General features: G+C 37.9%; 1 protein-coding gene across 10 annotated transcripts in view; it reads right to left on the bottom strand.

The window, feature by feature from the left end:
* The window catches only part of LDB2 (LIM domain binding 2), a 212981-nt gene that overhangs the window by 31077 nt on the left and 162256 nt on the right, over positions 1-19648 (bottom strand). For all 10 annotated transcript variants that reach the window (XM_015625284.3, XM_015625283.3, XM_015625285.3 and 7 more), the window contains 2 exons: positions 15828-15950; positions 14288-14371 (listed from right to left, as the gene is read on the bottom strand). In XM_015625284.3, the coding sequence (XP_015480770.1) occupies positions 14288-14371; positions 15828-15950 (207 nt within the window). The remainder of the gene's footprint in view (positions 1-14287; positions 14372-15827; positions 15951-19648) is intronic.

Below are 19648 nucleotides of genomic sequence, written 5' to 3'. Positions count from 1 at the left end.
TCCTCTGGGGAGAAATAAATAGTCTTCCTTCCCTCCTTTTAAAAACAGACCAGCTGATCTATTACCAGATTTGTACAAAGTTTCACACAACAGTGTCCTTAAACAGCTGTGTCTCGGTAAAAAAAAAGTCATAAGGTCCCAAGATTATTAACTCAGTGATTTCCAGATAAGACTTGCAGTTTACATGTACAAGTATCTTCTTCCTAATTGCTAGTATTGCAACCTCTTGCATGGAATTTCAAAGTCAAGCTGTGTTCCTTCTGTTTCATGTATCCGCACTGCACTTGGCCCTTAACAGTTCTTCTGTAAAATGTGACTCAGGAAGGAAGAACCCCTCTAATCTGTGTGAGCTCCCTGACTTTGCAGCATGAACAGAAGACACCAAAAGGTAAATTCTTACTTTACTCAGACAGACATGCAAAGACCAGAGGTATTCAAGAAGGAGCTGTTATTTTATTTATTTATTTTTTTCAGATTTTAGCCAAATTTTGTGTACCCGGATACACATTTCCAAGTGTTTCTGGTTCTCCATGGCATTCAGGAGTTGTCCTCACATCCTGGACTGTGTTCTGTTGAACACATTCTGACTAGTTGGTCACTGTGCTGCTTGGCTGCCATATGCCTGCCTTCAGTCCAGGCAGCAGACAAGTTTCTTTCACTTCTAGAAGTGTATATGGGAGTGGAGTAGAAAGAGACTGCCATTTCTTTTGCTACCTGACAGGGAAAATTGTTATTACCTACTGTGATCCTAGTACACAGGAGAGCAATAATAGCATTTTTCCTGTGACAGAAATAAAAGATACACACAAGCATGTGTTTCTGTTAATACAGAAGAAATAGCTGAATGAAATGGTGATAACGATATCAGGAAAAAAATTAGGGGAGCTGGCCTTAAAGCTCATTCTTGGTCTGTGACCTCACTTGTAGCACTAAATCAAATATCAGAAAAAAAGGGATCCCAAAGTACCTACATTTAAGCATATAACTCCAAGAGTATGAGCCACAAAAGTCCTGTGTTTCACCTGCCTTGGCTGAGGTGAGCCTGGTACATACTCAAACAATTCAGAATTCAGAAAACATCGTGTTTAAGACTGTTAAGACACAGCAACTCTAGTAAACTAAACGTGCTAGCATTGTTCTCTGGCAGTGAGGCCAACTGGCAGACTGTCCTACCTTCATGAAATTAAGCCTTCTTATGCACCAAGACAGGGGACTACATACAAATTCCCTTCCAGCAATGGACTGACTATCATGCCAACTGCTGAACTGTGCCCAGGAATTCGTTCAGAGTGAACAAAGTATGCAGGAACAGCTCTTAAGGAGTATAGACAGTGCATTCAGATACCCAAGAACAACTCTAAATGCTGTCTAACATACAAAGAAGAACATAACTTGAGGGTCTTGAAAAGGCAAATGAGCTCTAAGTCTGACAGATGTGGATGGCTTAAGCTCACAGAAGTACAAGTTGTATATACAGAAGAGCAACCACTAGCATGTTCACTCCAACCTGCTGTTCGGTCACTCTTCAAAAAAAAAAAAAAAGTAACCTGAGAGCAGACTAGAGAAGATAAGTCCTTGTTTTTATTCAGCCATGCTCTCAGCAGCTGAAACAATCTGGCTCCTTTTTTGAGCTGCAGAGCCATGCCCTCCCGGTTGCATCATGGCCCTGTTTCAGTAAGTTGTTCACAGCACCCATTACGTTGTTTATAGCCTGTTCGTGGTGTATGTGCACATGAGGCTTTCAACTCCCTCAGGTTAAGTGGGATGTTGACCCATATGTCAAGACTTTGGGGCAAGGGTTCTGGAATACCAGATAAAGCCAGGCATCTTCTCCCAACTCCCATGCTTTGCTGTAAAAATAAAAAACACAGTGGCTAGCTGAAACCAGGATGGAACAGATGCCTGTGGTGTCCCAAGCAATGAAATCCAAAAAGATAAGCCTCTAGCTGAAGGCTGCAGTGAAGCCACTATGTCTGACTGTGGCTTTATGTCCTTCTAAGCATCCTCATCTCCTCAGCTGGGCAATGGATATAATGGTCTTTACAACAATATTGCTAGAATAAAATAAAAATGCAAAAGCGTCAGATACTGTGGTGATGGGAGTCTAGGTAGATCTAGATTTTCAGAGTCCACAGAAAATGAGAAGGCATAACAAAATCCATTATATGAAATGGCTTTACTATCCTAGAACTTTCAGGTGCATTTTCAATGATGACATGGACATATACTTTAGCAAATGTACACGAATGAACTTTTTTCCCCTCTACATAATTATTTCTATTTTATAATAGTGGCAAGAGGCTGCAGGCAATGCATTTTCTTGTATTTTTGGATGGCTGAAGTCATCTGTTTTTCCTGATGCTATGCTATTTATTCAAGGTGTTTAAGACTGATAACCAAACAGAGATGTACTCTCTAGACTTTCCCATTGCTGCAGTAACACACTGCCTAAAATGGCCAACAAATAGAGGGGTGGGTTTTTTAACTAAATTGAGGAAAACACAAAATTTTATATTCATATAAAAGTATCTGTATGATAAGCAAAAACCAAAAAAAGTCATCACAAATTAACCCCTTCAGGTTTTTGTTTAAGTTTTTTGAGCGCTACCAAGTGGAAAGCTGAAATTTTCATCACCAAAAGTGTTTTCTGCATGATTACAATTCCTATGATATTCTAGATTCATACAACTTTATTTACTAAAACACAGAAAGTTGAATGTCATTAAATGGAATATTATAAGAGCCCTTGCAGATAGGAATAAAGTTGCTAATGAGATCTGCCCATATTGCCTTATTCCTAAGGCACAGACCATCCTTAAGCCTGACTGCAATGCCAAGTGGCTGTTTCCACCTTTGAATACATCACCTTCCATAATTACACATACAGATGAATAGCTTTTTGGACTGCATCTATAACTAACCTCAGACACTGTTTCAAGAACTTAATTCCAGCCTTACTAGTATGAAGCTAAGCAAGGATGAACTGTAATTGTTTGGAAAAGCAACATTTATATACCTAAAAGAAATGAGAGTGAGAAAAATGTAAGCAGATCAATTTTTAAAAGCTTTGTCAAAGCAAGTTTGAAGAATATTAAATTCATATACTTCTTTAAGTTATTCTCCTGTTTTGACCCGATTTTTTTTTTATAACTTGGTATAATTCCACTGAAATCAACAACCCTCTTGCAGCTGATATCCTTTGAAGTTCTTTCTAATCTAATTTTTGTTCAGAAAGAAACTAAGAAAAAAAAAAGAATAAAACTTTGAACAATGAAATCAAACACTGGAAGTTAAAAATGTAAGCTCCCTTTAGGTTCCCTGGAGAATATAAATTAGGGGTAAAAGCTGGCATGATACATCCATCTTGAGAAGTACTAAGCAATCACAGCTTCTACTTACACAAAGGCATTATCAAGGACCAGTAACAACCTTCATTGCAAGTATCAAAAAAAAAAGCTGCTTTCCTCTTTAATTTCACTTAAAGGAAAAGGCAACAAAAAAGCCTAAATATCATTTCAAACCAATCAGCATTAAAAAAGAATGTTTCCTATTATGACACCTTCAGTGATTTCTCTGGTATTCTTTGCTCCTTAAGGAAGTGGTCTTCAGCAGAATTTGATGCAAGAAATGTGGGAGGACAGTGTAAGCAGAAAAGTGAGAGCATCTTCATAGACATCATCCTTCTCAAGTCCCCTGGGGGGCTACAGAGCTTTGCTTTATGTGGGTAGATTTTTTTTCTGCTGTTTCCTCTTACTTCATGTATTTCTAATCTCTGCTGCAGCAGTCAATGAAAAAGACACTTCTTGAAGCCTCTGTGGTGGGTTTTTTGGTCTATTAGGAAGGCAGCCTTTTCCCTTTAAATGGAGTTTGTACTCAGAAGAGCCTTGAGAAATGGTTGACTGGGCCCCGTGTTCTCAGCAGAGCTGGGCTGATTAGCAGAGGCTTTGGAGCCAGCCTTGGAGTTCAGACCATGAGAGTGTCCACATGTCCTTTGCTGCTGTGATTAATCTGATGATGTTCAGACCTTGTGTTTCTACAGGTAATGAAATATGTAACTAGCACAGGAGAACCTTTGCACCTACTGATGACACCAGAGGAAGGTCACTGCTTTCCAAGATGTTGTTCCAGTTTGTATATTTGTGTGATTGAAAGCAAAAGTTTTCCATATCACTTATTATAGCAACAGAAAGCTTACTTAGACAGTAAAGTGGCCCACAGTAGGAATCTAAATATTAGAATAAGACTATAGTAGAATCAAGCTATCCTTATATTGAACTAGAAAGAATTCAAAGAAACTGAGAAATAAAAATACCAGATGGTCTTCTTCATAATACAATTAGACACCAAGAAGGTGTCCAAAAGAAACAAAAAGTATCATGAATATATTTGGTGATAACACTGAAAGACGTCAAGAATATAAGTTTTGTTCTGAATCATTTGTCTTTCTCCTTACACTGTTAATGGTCATAAAGAGCAAGTTGTATTTCATGTTCTGTTTTTTACTGCAATTATTTTAGTAAAATTAATTCATTATTTAAATTACATTGTTCAAGAGCACTAAGAAATACAATATATGATATACAGTCCTTTGTATGGCTGAAAATCTCATCCCACATACTGCTAAAGAAAATCAGTAATGTATACACTAGAATACCACCATGATGTTGGGATAGTTATAAAATACAGATTTGCTATTAAATAGCAAATGATACCATTGCTCTAATATGCCTCATCAAAAGTTAATCAATGAAAAGGTCTGGTGTAGAGTTTAGAAGATGGAAATTTACTTCCTTCCTTTGCATATCACTATTAAAAGATTATTCCCTTTTATATTTCATTACTTGGATTGGAAAGTCTCTAGAAAGAAACTTCTGTTGTCTTGTAGGCAGGGGATGTACATTCCATTGTGGTATGCAGCAGTAATACTGAAAACTGGACTAGTAAAGTACCAGAATGAGACATGTTCTGCTCCAGAGTACTGTGATCTCTGCCTAATCACCAACACCACTCTGTTTAGACAAAATGGTGTTGCTTGTGTTTTCTTTGAAGGTTTTGATCCAGCATGACTGAGTTCAATCCTGCATTATAAATGAAATGCTATGAAATGTTAGCTAGGGAATACAGCTATGGAGTTTTTTTCATGTGACTCATACTTACTTTATGTAAAACCATCTTATCATGGATAGAAATGGTGCACAGTCCTTTAATTAAATCAGCTCTAAGTTTTGCCTGAATGATCAATAAAATGAGAAAATTCTCCGTCTTGCTCTATTTTTTCATATTCCTCCATTCTTTTCTATGTTTAAAGTCTTTCTTCAAATCAGATCCCCAAGTTGATATTTGTTCCTTTGGGCTCACCGCAGAACTATAATCTGTGGTTAATCAAGCTAATTTTCTTTTGTCACAAAATTTGAAAAGAAAAGAAAAACAAAAAAGCCATAAAAATAACCATTTGTTGTTGCTGTTCATGAAGCATGACATTTTCATGGCTAAAACTGCCTAAAGGAATAGAGAAATTAATTTCAGTAAATTGGATTTTATGTGTATAAAATACCTCAGAACAAATGAAAAACTATGAGATGACATTTGGATCAAAGGAGATATACCCATTCACTCCAATGCATGTTGAACTGGATCCTTGATTAACAAACTTCCTTATTATGAGTAATCGTGAGGCAGAAACACCAAGTAGAAAAGGTAACAAGGCACAAGATTAAGGAAGCAAGTCAGAGTAGGGAGGAATATTTAACACAGCAAAATTTTCTAGCAGAATGCAGAATTAGAAATGACACAATTCTTGTGTCAAGTCTCAATGTCCTCTGCCCCCTCTGCTCACAAGCCCTATGTGGGCATCAGTACAGGTTTGATTTAGCCCCTTTGCTCATTAGTGCTGCCGATAAATTCTCCACGTTACATCTCATGGGCCTACCTGAAGCAGGGTAAACAGAAAATCATGGGCTTCCATTTATGAATTTGATACACCTGTTGATATTCCCTTTAATATCAACAAAAGGTATGCTTAGAAATCAAAATGAGTGCACAGATCTACACATTCATGATGGATACTAATGTTGATACATGTGTGCATACAGCAAGGAAAAATTTTACTTAAGTTTTCCAATAGGAGAATAGTGACAATTAATTGCAAAGTTAGTGAATAATATGGTTCACAAGATACCTACAGAAATGGGTGTTCTATTTATATAGATACATATGTGTATATAGATAGAATTTTCTTTTGCACTCAGAAGTAGTGCAAAAAATTAACCTTTTCTCTTTATGCTTACTTTTTTTCAATTCAAATTTTGTAAATTATGGTAATCTGTTCTGAGCAAATGTCTCCTCTAAAATCTACAGTTGAAAGTCAGCAGTCACTCTAATGAAATGAACACATTTAAAACAATGTGAAATAATAGGTCAGACACAATCAGTATAGTGTTCCAGATCCAGAAGAAAAAAAGGGACTTTATGGAATCCTACTAAATTGGTAGGATTCCCCAGCTCTCTCTTGTCTCCTTCTATCAGTGTTGGCAAATTTAGAAATGAGGGCCAGCTCCGACAGAAGCCAGCTGACACGAATCCATACTGCTGCCCTGTTCTCTGCCCAGCACAAGTAGCACTTGGGGAGCTATTAAGGATGGTAATAATTTAGGTGAAAAGGATTAGATTTGTTCTTTCATCAGATCAGTCACCTGACCTGGCTCCAACAGTGCTTGCACCAATACAAGGGAGGTGAGCACAAGACAAATTTAGCTTTCCATGTGCCAGTCTCTAACCCAGACTAATAGTCTAAACTATTTTACTGCTTAGAGTCAGATTTTGGTACTTAGGGGTTCTGTTGTGAATATAAAATGGAGAGATTAAAGAGAGAGATTAAAATTGAGACATTAAAAAACGGAAGTACACAGACAGAATAAAGTGACAAAGTGAATAGGTAAATAAACATAAACACAAGATCCTCCATAAACACAAGGATCAGGGCATCACACAAGAAAGGTAAAGGCTTTTCAGAAACATCTTAGAAGTAGGATCAAACTCAATAGCCCAAGGAAAACCTTCTATTGAATAAACAAATTATAGTTTGAGATACTTCAAAAAAGATCTCTCCAGCAAAGATGGGTAAACAGTAATGCTGGGGCAGGGATAGGGAAGGGGATAAGCAGGCTAACCAATAAAGTTGACTAGGTATAGAAAATTACTTTACAAGGTTATATGATCTAGTTGCTTGTGTTAGCACAATAGACAGACTCATGAAGTTATCTTAATGAAGATTAAAAATAAGAGTGGATAGTCTACAGGATTCCCTTTCCAGATGAATAGCAGACCTTAGGGTTCCCATAAGCTTTTCACAATAAATATTTTAAGTTCTAAAACAACTCCTTCCAAGAACAAAAGTTTTAACCACCAGCTTTGCAGTAAAGCCTATTTCTTGACTGCTTTGGAGCATTCACTCCTCCCTGCATAACAATTCAGACCAAATACCAATGGATATTCAATATTAAACAACTAATTAAAATTTTTGCTGTTTTCATTGCTTTGAACAAGAAGCTGGTTTGGGCATTTTCAGGTCTTCATACAAATTGTACCTCTGCTGGTCTCATTCCTAAACTTAATTAATAGTTATTATTATTTATGACTGTACTGCATACTAGTCCAAATTTGTCTTCTTGAAAGAGAGCCTGTGGCGGTGTTCTTGGAATTTTTTTTCTTCATCTTTTTTCTTTTCTGAAATAACATTATTAGTTCAAATCTTGTACCTTGTTTTTATATGACTAGTGCTTTGTCTTTGTCTTTCTTTTTCTCCCTTTTACCCTTCTGACACTTTTAATTTTAAACTGCTCCAGCCCTACTTCATTCTGATTTCTCACTCATGGATGCTTCAAGGACTCACATCACTGATTATTATCCTTCCATTCTCATTAGTCCAGACCTTAATTTTATTTCAAAGGTCATATGATCTCTATGTCCAGTGAGCACACTAACTGGTTTGTGTTCATACACACACATCTTTCCCCTTAACTGATACCCAGGAGCCTGGCAGTGCTGCTTGTGTGAAAACTGGCCATTACCATCTCCAGAATACTGGTAAAATCTGCTGAAATCCCAATTTGTACTCTCATGTCTACTGTCTCTTGTTTTTTTGTTCCCATTGCCCACTTTTCACTGACTTCTGAAATTTCTGTTATTGACAAACACTAAAATCTGTTTCTGAGTCATTAGGAACAGAAGAGGACACTACTGCACCAGCTCACTGTACTCTTCAGTCTGGTTTAAAATTGTCATCTGATTTTATTAAATGCTATTGGGTTTGCGCCATCTTTTTTTGTTTCTCATGTGCCCCAATTTTCCCATTTGTTTTAGCAAAATACTGAGAAATCAAGGGATGAAGAGCACGCCAGTATTATTTCTAACTATATGAATTTTATCTTTTCAATCCATGTCCTACCCAGTGATTGCTTCAGATTCCATTTTTGATTTAGAAAATTCCTAAGTTGGTGCTTAATTCTCTACCTGCCACATCTTCTGCAACACTCTCATCCCTGTTCTCTCTGATATTTTATGCTTATGATGAATTAACTTCTGATATAAGGATTCTGTGATATTCTGTCTTTATTAAAAAAGTGAAAAGCTAACATTTGACTGTATGAGCTTTTGCAAATACATTTTTTCTCATTTATTATTCTGAAAGTAACATATAACACTATCCCTAAAGTGTTAGATGCATAAAAGAGAGGAACAGAAACCACTGTGATCATTACTAAAATAAATGCTAAGAAATTACATTACCAGAAAACCTTGGCAGAATCAGCTAATTATAGTTGGCACAGATAGATTATGGATAACCAGCTGCAGTAATCTGACTCCTTCTGTGAGAATCCTCTGGTTTTGGCTGCATTTTCCTGTGAAGAGCTACCCCAAGATAGATTGGTTTAGATTGAAAAATTCCATTATTTACAGGAATTAAGCCTACAAAATATTGTGTCTGCTTTCACCATGTACAACACAGAGGATTCTTTAAAATTTTGGCAGCTTTCATATGAAAGTCACCAAAATTATTAAATTATCTAAAACCCCTCCTTTGAGTGCTTGAGAACCCTTAATAGAACTTGTCATTCACATCCAGTAGAACACAGCATGTGAACGCATCCTCTGTTTCCCTAGCATTCAATACACAGCACAAAGCTAATGAAGTTCCTTTGTGTAGGCTTTCACTGGTAGCTACTGAAGAGATGGAACCATGACAGAAGCAGGGGACTGTAGAACAAGAAAGGACAGGCTTTAGAGTAGTCCAGTGCTGTTTTAACAAACTACCCTTGTTCCCAAGCTTCACTGTGATACTCAGTCATGGAAAAAAGAATTTTCACTAGTGTGTGTTTCCAGAAACACCATCTACTTTTTCAAATACATAGCCAGCCTTAGACAACAGGCTGTATCCAGCAGCAATAGTTTTGTTAGCATATGGGGAAAAATGAAATCCCAAGTGCAAAATCAGGCCCTTGTCTTCTCAGACAGGACTTCCCCTCAGACTGCCCCAGAGCATGTGGGGACTGCCCCAGCTCCACGTGCCCTAATGCCACACGTGTGCACTGGAAGGACAACGCCTCCTTAGCTGGTAGAAGCTATGCAGCCATTAAGGTTGGCAGCAGAGATGAAATCAAAGAGTCATTTAGGTTGGGAAGCACTTCTAAGACTATGGAGTCCAACCACTAACCCAGCACTGCAAGGCCACCACTAAACCATATCCCTGTGTGCCACCTCCACAGATCTTTTAAATACCTCCAGGAATGTGACTCCACCACTTCCCTGGGCAGCAGAATGATACTGGGGAACACCCTACAAGAAAATGAGTAGCACTGGAGCTACTGAGTGAAGGCTGGTTAGCCCATGCACTACCTGCACTGCCTGATGATGTCATTCCATGGTGATGACGCAATTCACAAAGGGAAATGAGTTCATATTGCATGTGTAACTATAAATAAAGCATTTCTTTTCCCCCAAGCACCTGACATTGCATCCTTAACATGTATGCATGTAAACTTTCTCCTTCTTCACTGAAGACACACCAACAGCCGTAAAATATTGGCCAGATAGCTGCCACAAACTGTTATGGATTAGGAGCAAAATAGCTTCAAAATCTTCAAATCTTTCCCATGCTTGAAACCATATTTAGAAAATCAAATTTCTCTTCACATTCAAGTGTTGTATGTGTGTCTGTTTTGCATGTGGAAAATTTTGTGTCCACAATGGGTATACATACAAACGGCTTTTGATTACAGTGTAAGTAGTGCCTTTAGAAAATTGTGTCACATTAAATAATTTACATTATCCTCCCAGCTGAAGAAACCCAAAAATGTCTAGCAAGGAACTAAATTAGTGAAAGTCAGGGCTTAGAAAATATTGTCCTCTGTGTAGCAATAGTAACACCTCGTTATTGTCTTACATAGAGAACAAACAAATTGGATAATTTGTAGCTCAGATAAGCAAGCCCTGGTTAATAGAGTCATACAGGATGTAAGGGGAAATGGGAGTGTGCATTCCCCTGCCTAGATACCTCTCCTGACGCAGAACATGAGCGCTCTGCCACACTAACTCTAACTTTGCAAGGGGCACGTGCAGATTTAGCTCCATTAACATCAATAAACTGGCTACCAGAGCAGACCACAGTGTGGGGAGGATGCAACAGGTATGTCTGGGGAAGAGCTCTTAGAAATCACTCCAGCCCAGCCAGCACAAGAAAGTGGAGACAAATTTTGAAAACCAGCTGGGTAAGATACAGCTAACTTTCAAGGCTCAGGCCAAGTAATCCTTCCTAATTGACAGTAGGGGATGACTGTTTAATAATGCCAGAAATTTTAAGAGAATGAATGATTTCATAGATGGCAACAAGAAATAGCAGAGCTCCAAATTTTGCATAGTGCTGCTAGTACAGAGCTATTGTTTTTAGAGTACATTCAAATCCATTATGCATTGAAAATATAGATAAAATAGGTCAGCACCTAAAAAAATTAGAAAAAAGTAAGGTAACATGGGGACTAAATTATTGTAGCTTGGTGGAAACTGTTCTTCTCAATGTTATCTTCACCTTCAAATTCTTACAGGAATCCTGTTTGTTCCTGGACTCATACTGACTGAGACTAGGTCTTGGCCTTATTATCTGATAGTTTGTAATATCTACTACTCAATGACTTGATAAGAAATTACATTTTAAAAAGCTTGATATTAATTTAAAACCTACAAGGTTTTGCTCATTATGTCTGAGACAGCCTATTCAACTCCTAGTCAGCAGCTACAGCAAAGTACGCTGACCCCATTGATGAGGTAATCAATTATGCTGGTACAAAACAAACTCGTAACTAGAAAGAAAGGAAGCCTATGGTTTTATACTGAGCCAGAGAAAACAGAGAGAAAGACCATTTGGCAACTGACATAGGACAAAACACTTAATTTCCAGGTTCCAAGAAGATATATTTTAAATTTGTATTAAATACGGTTTACAAAATCAATGTTCTTCTATGCTGGACAGCTTTACTTGGTGTGAATGAAGACAAACCAGGGCACACATCCAAAGCTGTGGCTCTACAAGCATGTGGCACTCAGGAATGGAGGTTTACATGCCAGCAACTGCAATTATCCCAACTAGCAATGATTTAGCATTCTGTGATGTCTAGAGCCCAAAAAACACAGGCTATGCCTTTATATCACAACCATCTGAAATCCAGGTTTAAATTCTGCCTTTGAAGAAACTGCAGCACAGCCTGCTGCTGTGTGCACACTGGAGAATAAAAATTATTAATTCCGCCCATCAGTGAAGTTTTTGCTTATGAGCATCACAAGCCTTTGCTGTGTGCAGCAGAAAAAAAAGAAAATAATCTTTATGCTTAGTTTCTGATCCTTATTCAAAATCATGCAACAGTGCTAATTACTAAACACTGGGAAGACTGAATAAAATATCATAAAGTGCTGACTTAAAAACTTACAAAACAGAACACCTTAAAACTATGTACATTTACCACATTATTTTATTACATGATTTTTAGTGCATGAGCTCAGAAAAGATTTTCATGTTGAAATTAACAGAGGAAAGTAACTGGAAAAGAAGCAAATCAAAATGGAAATACACCATGTAATACATGCTGCCACGATGAGCTGAACATATGAAAAAAGAGCAGAATGATCAATCCCTCACCACAAGAAAAAGAGACATGTAAAGATTGGCTTGAGAAAAAAAAAAGATTTCCTCTTGGAATCACCACAGCAGGAGCCCGAGGAAGCTTTGCACCCAGAGACCTAATGTCATCTGTTAAGCTAACAAAACTAGTCTGGAAGAAGAAAAAAAGTAAGACTTTATCTTTTTATCCCCTTCCACTTCACTGCTCATCTCCCTAGTGCTTATCTTGATCCCAGTTTTCTTTTTCTGAGTTTTTTTGCCTCCCTCTCCCTCTTCCTTTCTTGCTTTTTTTTTTGGTGCTGACAGAGGGGGCAGCATGGGTGCCTGATTCCAGCTGCCTCCTAACCAGAGCCCTACCTTTGTCATTTGTATTGTCACCCTGAGCAATCCCATGCTGTACCAGAGAGGATGCAGAAGGGGTCAGTGACAGAGGTGGTGCTGCCAATTCTGCCTGGCCCCTGGAACCTCGCAGAGGCTGCAGAGCCCCACGGCTGCTGAGGGCCAGCCCAAGTGTGAGACACCGTGTCCTGTCACCGGGATGAAACACCTCACCAGTGGCCAATGCCTGGTGCCACTGGACAGTTTGCAAAGAAACCACAGAAATCCCCTACCTAAGTCAGCCACATTCTGCCCAGTTTGCCACAAGCATGTAATGCATGACATGTAATGCAATGCTTGCCATGACTGAGGAGGAATCCCCAGTGGGATTTTCTCTAGGACATGCTCTAAGATGCCCCACCACAAAACAACAACAGCGTGGCTGCAGGGTTGCCAGAGCACAAGACATGCTCTCTATACTAAATCACAAGCTAAACTAACCATGAGAATACAATGTGCATTACACAGACATGTTAATCTTACATTTACACATGGAAAAATCCTAATGCAATGTATTATTCCTCTGAGGTTTTATGCCACATTCTTCTTTCAGTTACAATAGACCAGACCTGCCCTGCACAACTCAGGCTGTAATTTGAACAGTAATTTTTACATTAACACCACATAAGCAACAATCAGCAATGGCTTACGCTATTGGGAGAATAAGTACAACTACTGACTTATCTATAAACTGTATGGATAGAGTGAGAAAGATCTTGCCACGTATCTCAGTTCTGCACATTCTCCCTTGGAGTTCACAACACTTGAGGAACAGGACTCCACCTACCCATAGGGAAAGTATTACAAGGTTCATAGAACAGATTGAAGTACAGCTAAATTACACACTTAGGTACAGCTCTACATTAGGCTGAAAATAACTGCATTTTCTAGTGTTTGTGTTATCTTAAAAAAGTACCTTGAATAAGTACTCATAAAATTAAAAAGAATAAAACCAGATAGTCCTGGCCAAGTTAGCTTGGTGTATTATTGAGCAATTTCCCTCTTTTTATCCACTGATGGCACATCTAGAAATAGGAAAAATCTGAATTTTCAGCTTGAAATATGAACTCTACAAATCTGTATTTCTGTGTACGTATTGTAATCCCACACCAGGGAATACTTTCAAAAATAAAAATAAACATCTAAACTTTGAATGCACTTTAAGGGTCAAAAAGCAATGGGAACAAATGCATTATTTAATCATAAAAAACCTCACTCGATGTGGTGCAAGGCTGAGGAGGAAGCTCAGGCTCCCAGAGGCATGTGAAGTGAGGGCTGCTTTGAGGGACTGCTGCAAACAGGGCTGGAGCTGAGCTTTCCCACAGCCCTGCCTCTGCCTGGGAGAGGTGGCAAGGTTTAAAAGCTGGAGAAGACAGGCAGCTTTAAATAAGAATTAGCTGCCATTTTCTCAGGCACAGTGAAACAGAGAGGAAAAAACACTGGGAATTTCTCGCCTACAATAAAATAAAAGCATTACTCAAAACTGAGAAGAAAATCTGTCGAAAAGAGGAGCTACCCACACAAGGCTTGGACTGAATTACAAAATTCTTAGCCTTTTAAATAGCCCATTGTTATCAGCTACATTTCTACTACAATGTCTTTGTTTTTCCTTCACCCTCATTAAGGGTTAGGTCAATTTCTTACCTGATCAACACAGGCTCTGCTCTCATTACTTTGACTCAAAGCCAATTGTACCTTTTAAAAAATACTCACAATCATCATCAGCTATGGTATGCTTACCCTGAGGTAGTTGAGGGTGAAGTTTGTCAGACCCATTCGAGTGATGTTTTTGGACAGCTGCTCCAGCACCTGAGGGTCTTGTGCCTAAACAACAAAGGAAAAAAGAATTTTCACTGTGTTTTCATTGGGGTATTTTTTCTATGTGCTTAGGGAATGTAGAGAGGGTTCCCTGAAAAGCAGTGCCACTGTTATGGAAAAGTTACACACTGATGCTAAATTTACGTAATAAGCTGGAGTTCCATATGCATAGGAAAAGGTAAAGCATTATGAAATTGGAGCAGACTAAAGACTGGCATCCATTCAAAAGATAGACCTAAGAGGTCTGATCATGCAAGTGAGCTTCCTGAGGGATTGCAGTACACTTTGAGCCTTCTATTTGTTGGCTGTGAGTCCCAGGAGACTAGACAGAAAAAGGCAGTTATAAAAAACATATCATTTTCTTTTTGTGGGTAAGAAACTGCAGCATAAAGACCTCATCAAATATGTGACATTAAGCACAGTCTGGAGAACCCCTTCTGATCTGAGTTATTTTCCCAGAATTAAATGGGGAAAACTGCAAGTATAATCCTCCCCTGACCCTAGCCAGAAGCATTACCTGTGAGACCAGCCTCCTCTTTAAAATGAGATCAATCTCATTACTAAAATTAATACCTACTGGTTGCTGTCTAACCTGCTTCCACTTTGAATTTAGCAGCCCCGTAAATACATAATGTTGATCATGGCCTTCCTCATAGTCCCTTAATGGGATCCTGTTGAAGAGTTCAGTTGATCAGTTCCCTAAGAAAGAAGATAATCCTGGGACAGAAATGGTGGGGTGAGTTTTCAAAGGTGCTTTCTTCAGGCTTGTAATAGCATTTTGAAAGAAGGTCCAGCTTAGGCTATATAAAACTCCTCACTGTGAATATATCTTTATCTGTGGATATCTAAGTGACCTGATGTCAAAATAGAGTAAGATCTTTGTGCCTGTGGTCTTAGCCTTTATAAAATCATAGGCCTGCAATTGATTTTGTATATTGGGGTGCTACTAGTAGGAATGGGTCTATGGTGAAGAAATTAAATGTTTTAATGTGTGTGTTTTCATTCAGTGACAAAAGAAAGTCTTGTTATGTGGAAGAGAAAGAAGGTCTGGATTAAAATTCTAAAGGTTTCTAAGTAAATACATGGCAATTTCTTATCTTCTGTCTATGCAAGGATAACATCAGTTTGCTTTTTAAAACTTATCACTGATACCTACGATGAAAATTCACAGACTTTGGTGTAGTTCAGGTAGATGAGAAGAGATTTTGGACCTAAATCATACAGACCACCAAGTGGGACTAAAAAGAAAATTATGTGTTAAAATAGAATGAAAACATAGCAACAGTGGCAATAATAGAGCACTGAGAAACAAGGGAGTGATGAAAGAACTTGTGAATCGACGTATATGCAGGCAAACCAAAATATTTATAGTTAATTGCCTTGGGTGTGAAATTTGCTGGAGTTCTTCATAAACCTAATCTCATCTCTTTGCATTAGGTCAAATGAAGAAAGGATTACTTACATGCATGGCTAGAATGCTGCGTGGGACTAATTCTCTGTATTGTCTAATAGTAAAGTGCCATGTTTTTATTCTCATAAGATCATCAAAAGTAAACTCCAAGATAAGACGTCCTTCTGTGCATACCTAGAATACATAAAATGCATGAAATGAATTCCCAGGAATTTTGTTTTTATTGGTATTGTAGCATCGATTAAACAACATTCAAAAATATCAGAGCAGTATTCTATTGTTCATCTCTGCTAGATTAATTGTTTTTCATCCTCTTGGGGAGAAAAAAACGAATGTGGGAAAATTACTTCATAGGCCTTACCTCAGAGACAGTAACTTATAATGCTATAGATTTTATAGCATTTTACAAACATAGAATATTGTGTGCTAAATCTTATTTATTGCATCAATTCTCTTTTCCTCACAGTTTGCAACTGCTAATTAATGACTGGACCTCACAGTGGAGGTGACTGTGGTGCAACTGAGTGCACTTGATGGCAAGTTGCTGAACCAGTCATTCTCAACCTATTTCAGGCTTACTATAGCTTGGCATATAAACCTTTCTCTCATGTCCAGTTGGAGTAGGCAGTACCCTGAATACCTGTGGCCAAACCTGGGGTTTTCTTCATCATTTTCATAGCTTTTTTTATAATTTTTCTTTGTATTTTCTCCTGTTGGTTTCTTCTTCTTTTATTTTTTTATTTTTTTGGTTTGTTGTGGTTTTGGGTTTTTTTGTTTTGTTTTATTTTTGGGGTTTTCTTGCGTGGGTTTTTTTTTTTTTAATGTTTTATATTTTCCCTCTTATCTAGTTTTATTAATCTCCCCTTCCAAGGAAAGCCAGATAGGTGCCTGCCATGGGGTCTATGAGCTGCATTGCTCACAGGTTTGAGAGTGAGGAGAGCAGTAGAGAGCCAGGACAATGGAGCTCCTTCCACAGAAAGTGGCTCACACAGCTTTGCAAGGAATCTTGTCCAAGAAAGGACAAAATATATAGGAGGAATAAATGTAGCAAATGGGTACTACCTATAAAGGAAAAATAAATTCTTGGGGACTTTTAAACAACTCTCCACAATTTTATGTGGAAAAGGTACATGGTTGTGGTCTTCTTTAAGGTGAAAATTACAAGCCCAGCATGGTATTTTGACTGAGGATACAGTGGAATACTGAAAATTAAGTCTGATTTGAAAATTAACTACCAATTCTTTATTGAATTTTTTAAAAAATGTATATTTAGACTTACAATCCCTGTTCTTAGTAAACTTGCAAATGCAAGTTTCCACAACAGATATATTGTGGAAACAGGGTGTAATGACTTTCAAAATAAAGGGGTTTTGCAACCTTAATTTTAATACAGCTAGTATTTGATTGAAAAATAACCATCCCAGATTCATCTGAGTCTGTTGAGCCTTTTCAAAAGCTCCAACTCGGACTTGCCCAGCTCTCACTTGGTAAATGTGAGGCTTTTTTGGTTAACAGTTCACTTAATGTCCTTACAGTTTTTCCTCCTTATTGTTTCAGGAAAAACACATAGGTAATTTTAACAGGCATACTATATAGACAAATTCCTGTAGACTTATGAAGCAGAATCCTGCAACAGGTTCACAGCTGCCCTTTTCAACACACCTTAGTGATGCTTTCAGATATTTAATGTGCCTGATGTTTCACCTTTGATTTTCACATCACCTTCACTCTGATGAGAAATTACACAGTACACATGCACACACATAAGGATTCACAGAAGAAAAATATGTTGCATTAATGTTAATGTGTTGAGGCCAAAGATCTTGGTTACTGATCAGTTAATGTGAAAATATTTCAGGTTTAAAACAATTCTTTTGTAATAATACCTGTGGCTTCTTATATGTTTCTTTCCTTAAGCTCACACCATGAAAGCTCTTAGCAGATTTTAGGCACTGGCATTAACAAATTTTAATAGAAAAAGTTAAACACATTCCTCATATTACAGTGGTAAAAAATATACATCTTATAAAAGAATTTAATTTCCTTATGTAAAGTAGAATTTTACACATTGGTTTTAATCAATAAAATTGGCACAGTTTTTAATTTAAAAGGGCTATTTTTTTTTCCCTGAAAGCTGCCTTTTACATAGAATCCAAAAAATCAAAAGGGTCTCCAATTAAGAAAACATTTTCTGTTGTGCTGAATTCATGTTACCGTACTGTGAGCTCTGACATTTTGTTTCTGTGGTAACCAAAATCAGCTGATTAGTTGGCATGGCAACAGAAAAGATGTAATCCCAGCAGACACACTCTAATCAATGCCCCCAGCACAGATGGTCTCCGGAGGATCAACAAGAAAGAGGCTGGCAGGCATTCAGTGTATCACGTGGTTGCTCTAGACTAGGCCAGGAAAAAACTAAAAAAGAACATTTCTCAAACTAACCAATAGCTTTTTAACCCCTTCACTGCACTTATTAATTGTAGGAATTTCAACTGCTTGTGCCTATGAAAACCAACTTTGGCCCTGTGCTTTCTTGCTCACAATCTCACCCTCCTAACAGTTGGCCTCTTTACAAGTGCTCCCCCTATATTAACTACCATTTCTCAAACACGAGTTGTTGCTTTAAAATAAACCTAAAGCTTATACAAATCTGGGCAATGCCTGATATTATTAGTAGGGATTAAAATCGCTGAGTTTCAAGGGCTTCACCAATAAAATCCAGCTGATGGCCACACTCTTGGGAGAAGGAAGTGAGTAGTGAGCACATGGAGCACTCACTGCTCTAGAGGTGAAGGCAATGCCCACCTCTGCCATTCCACTGGGAAACATAGTCATTGACAACTGTAGAAAAACAATTTGCCTACATATAGAGTGGGAATGCCAGAGTTGGAGCAAACAGTGAAAAAAGATACTTAGAAGGACTCCTAAAACTTTTGTCTACTTGAAGAAAAAAGTGGAGCATCTCCCAGGTGCAGAAACATAGTGGTCTTGGCTTCAGTATTTTACAACATTTTATTTATGTCATTGAACTATTATAAATTCTTTATACTATTTATTACTATATTGATAAAACAATTTTAAAGTGTGTGACATCATAGGACCTCTTAGCCTCTAAAGACAAGCTGGACCATTCATATTCCTACTGCTTGGCATGATCTGGCCATATTTGTTTCAAAAAAATTGGAAATGCCATTTTATATATTCATCCAATACTGCTATATGCAGTGAGTTGCTCTAAATAGCAAAATGTTGAAATGAATAGAAATACATTTGATTCTTTATTCTGTGGATTCTTGATTCAATATATAATGAAAAGTATTTCAGTCTGTTATATTAGAAGCTAGTGAATTTGCAGCTTAGAATTTTCTTGTGAAACTGAAACAGTTTGTGTTTTTGCATTAACATCCCCTCATGATAGTTGCACTGGGTCAAATGCAGGTATGATCCAAGGAGCTACACAGCCCATTGCAGTGGTGCTTATTATGGGAGGCCTGCTTTGTTCTATCACCAATGCTGTGAGAGTCGGAGTTTACCTTTGGGTACAAGATCTGTGCCCTTGGTGTCTCTGCTAGAAGTTAAATAAGCACAGCTGAGACAACATTCAGCATTAACTTATTTCTGAGAGAGTATTATTTCTTCTCCCCTCTTCCACCAACTACTTCATTTTATTTCAGATTTGCTCTTACTAACAAGTCATATGTTAAACATGCAGGCATTAAACCCTCCTAATTTTTCTCCTAGAATCCAAATCCCATCCCCACTTGAACTTTTCAGGCAGGACATAGAGGTTTATATTGGAATCTGCCAGAGGAATGTCAAGGCTGAGACCAGCTGTGCACTGCCAGGGCTGCAGCAGACAGAGACCCACTGCA

This window comes from Parus major, chromosome 4 (assembly GCF_001522545.3).
Source record: "Parus major isolate Abel chromosome 4, Parus_major1.1, whole genome shotgun sequence".
NCBI classification, from domain to species: domain Eukaryota; kingdom Metazoa; phylum Chordata; class Aves; order Passeriformes; family Paridae; genus Parus; species Parus major.
Note: the sequence above shows the minus strand (reverse complement) of the source record. Positions and strands in the feature narration are given on the sequence as shown.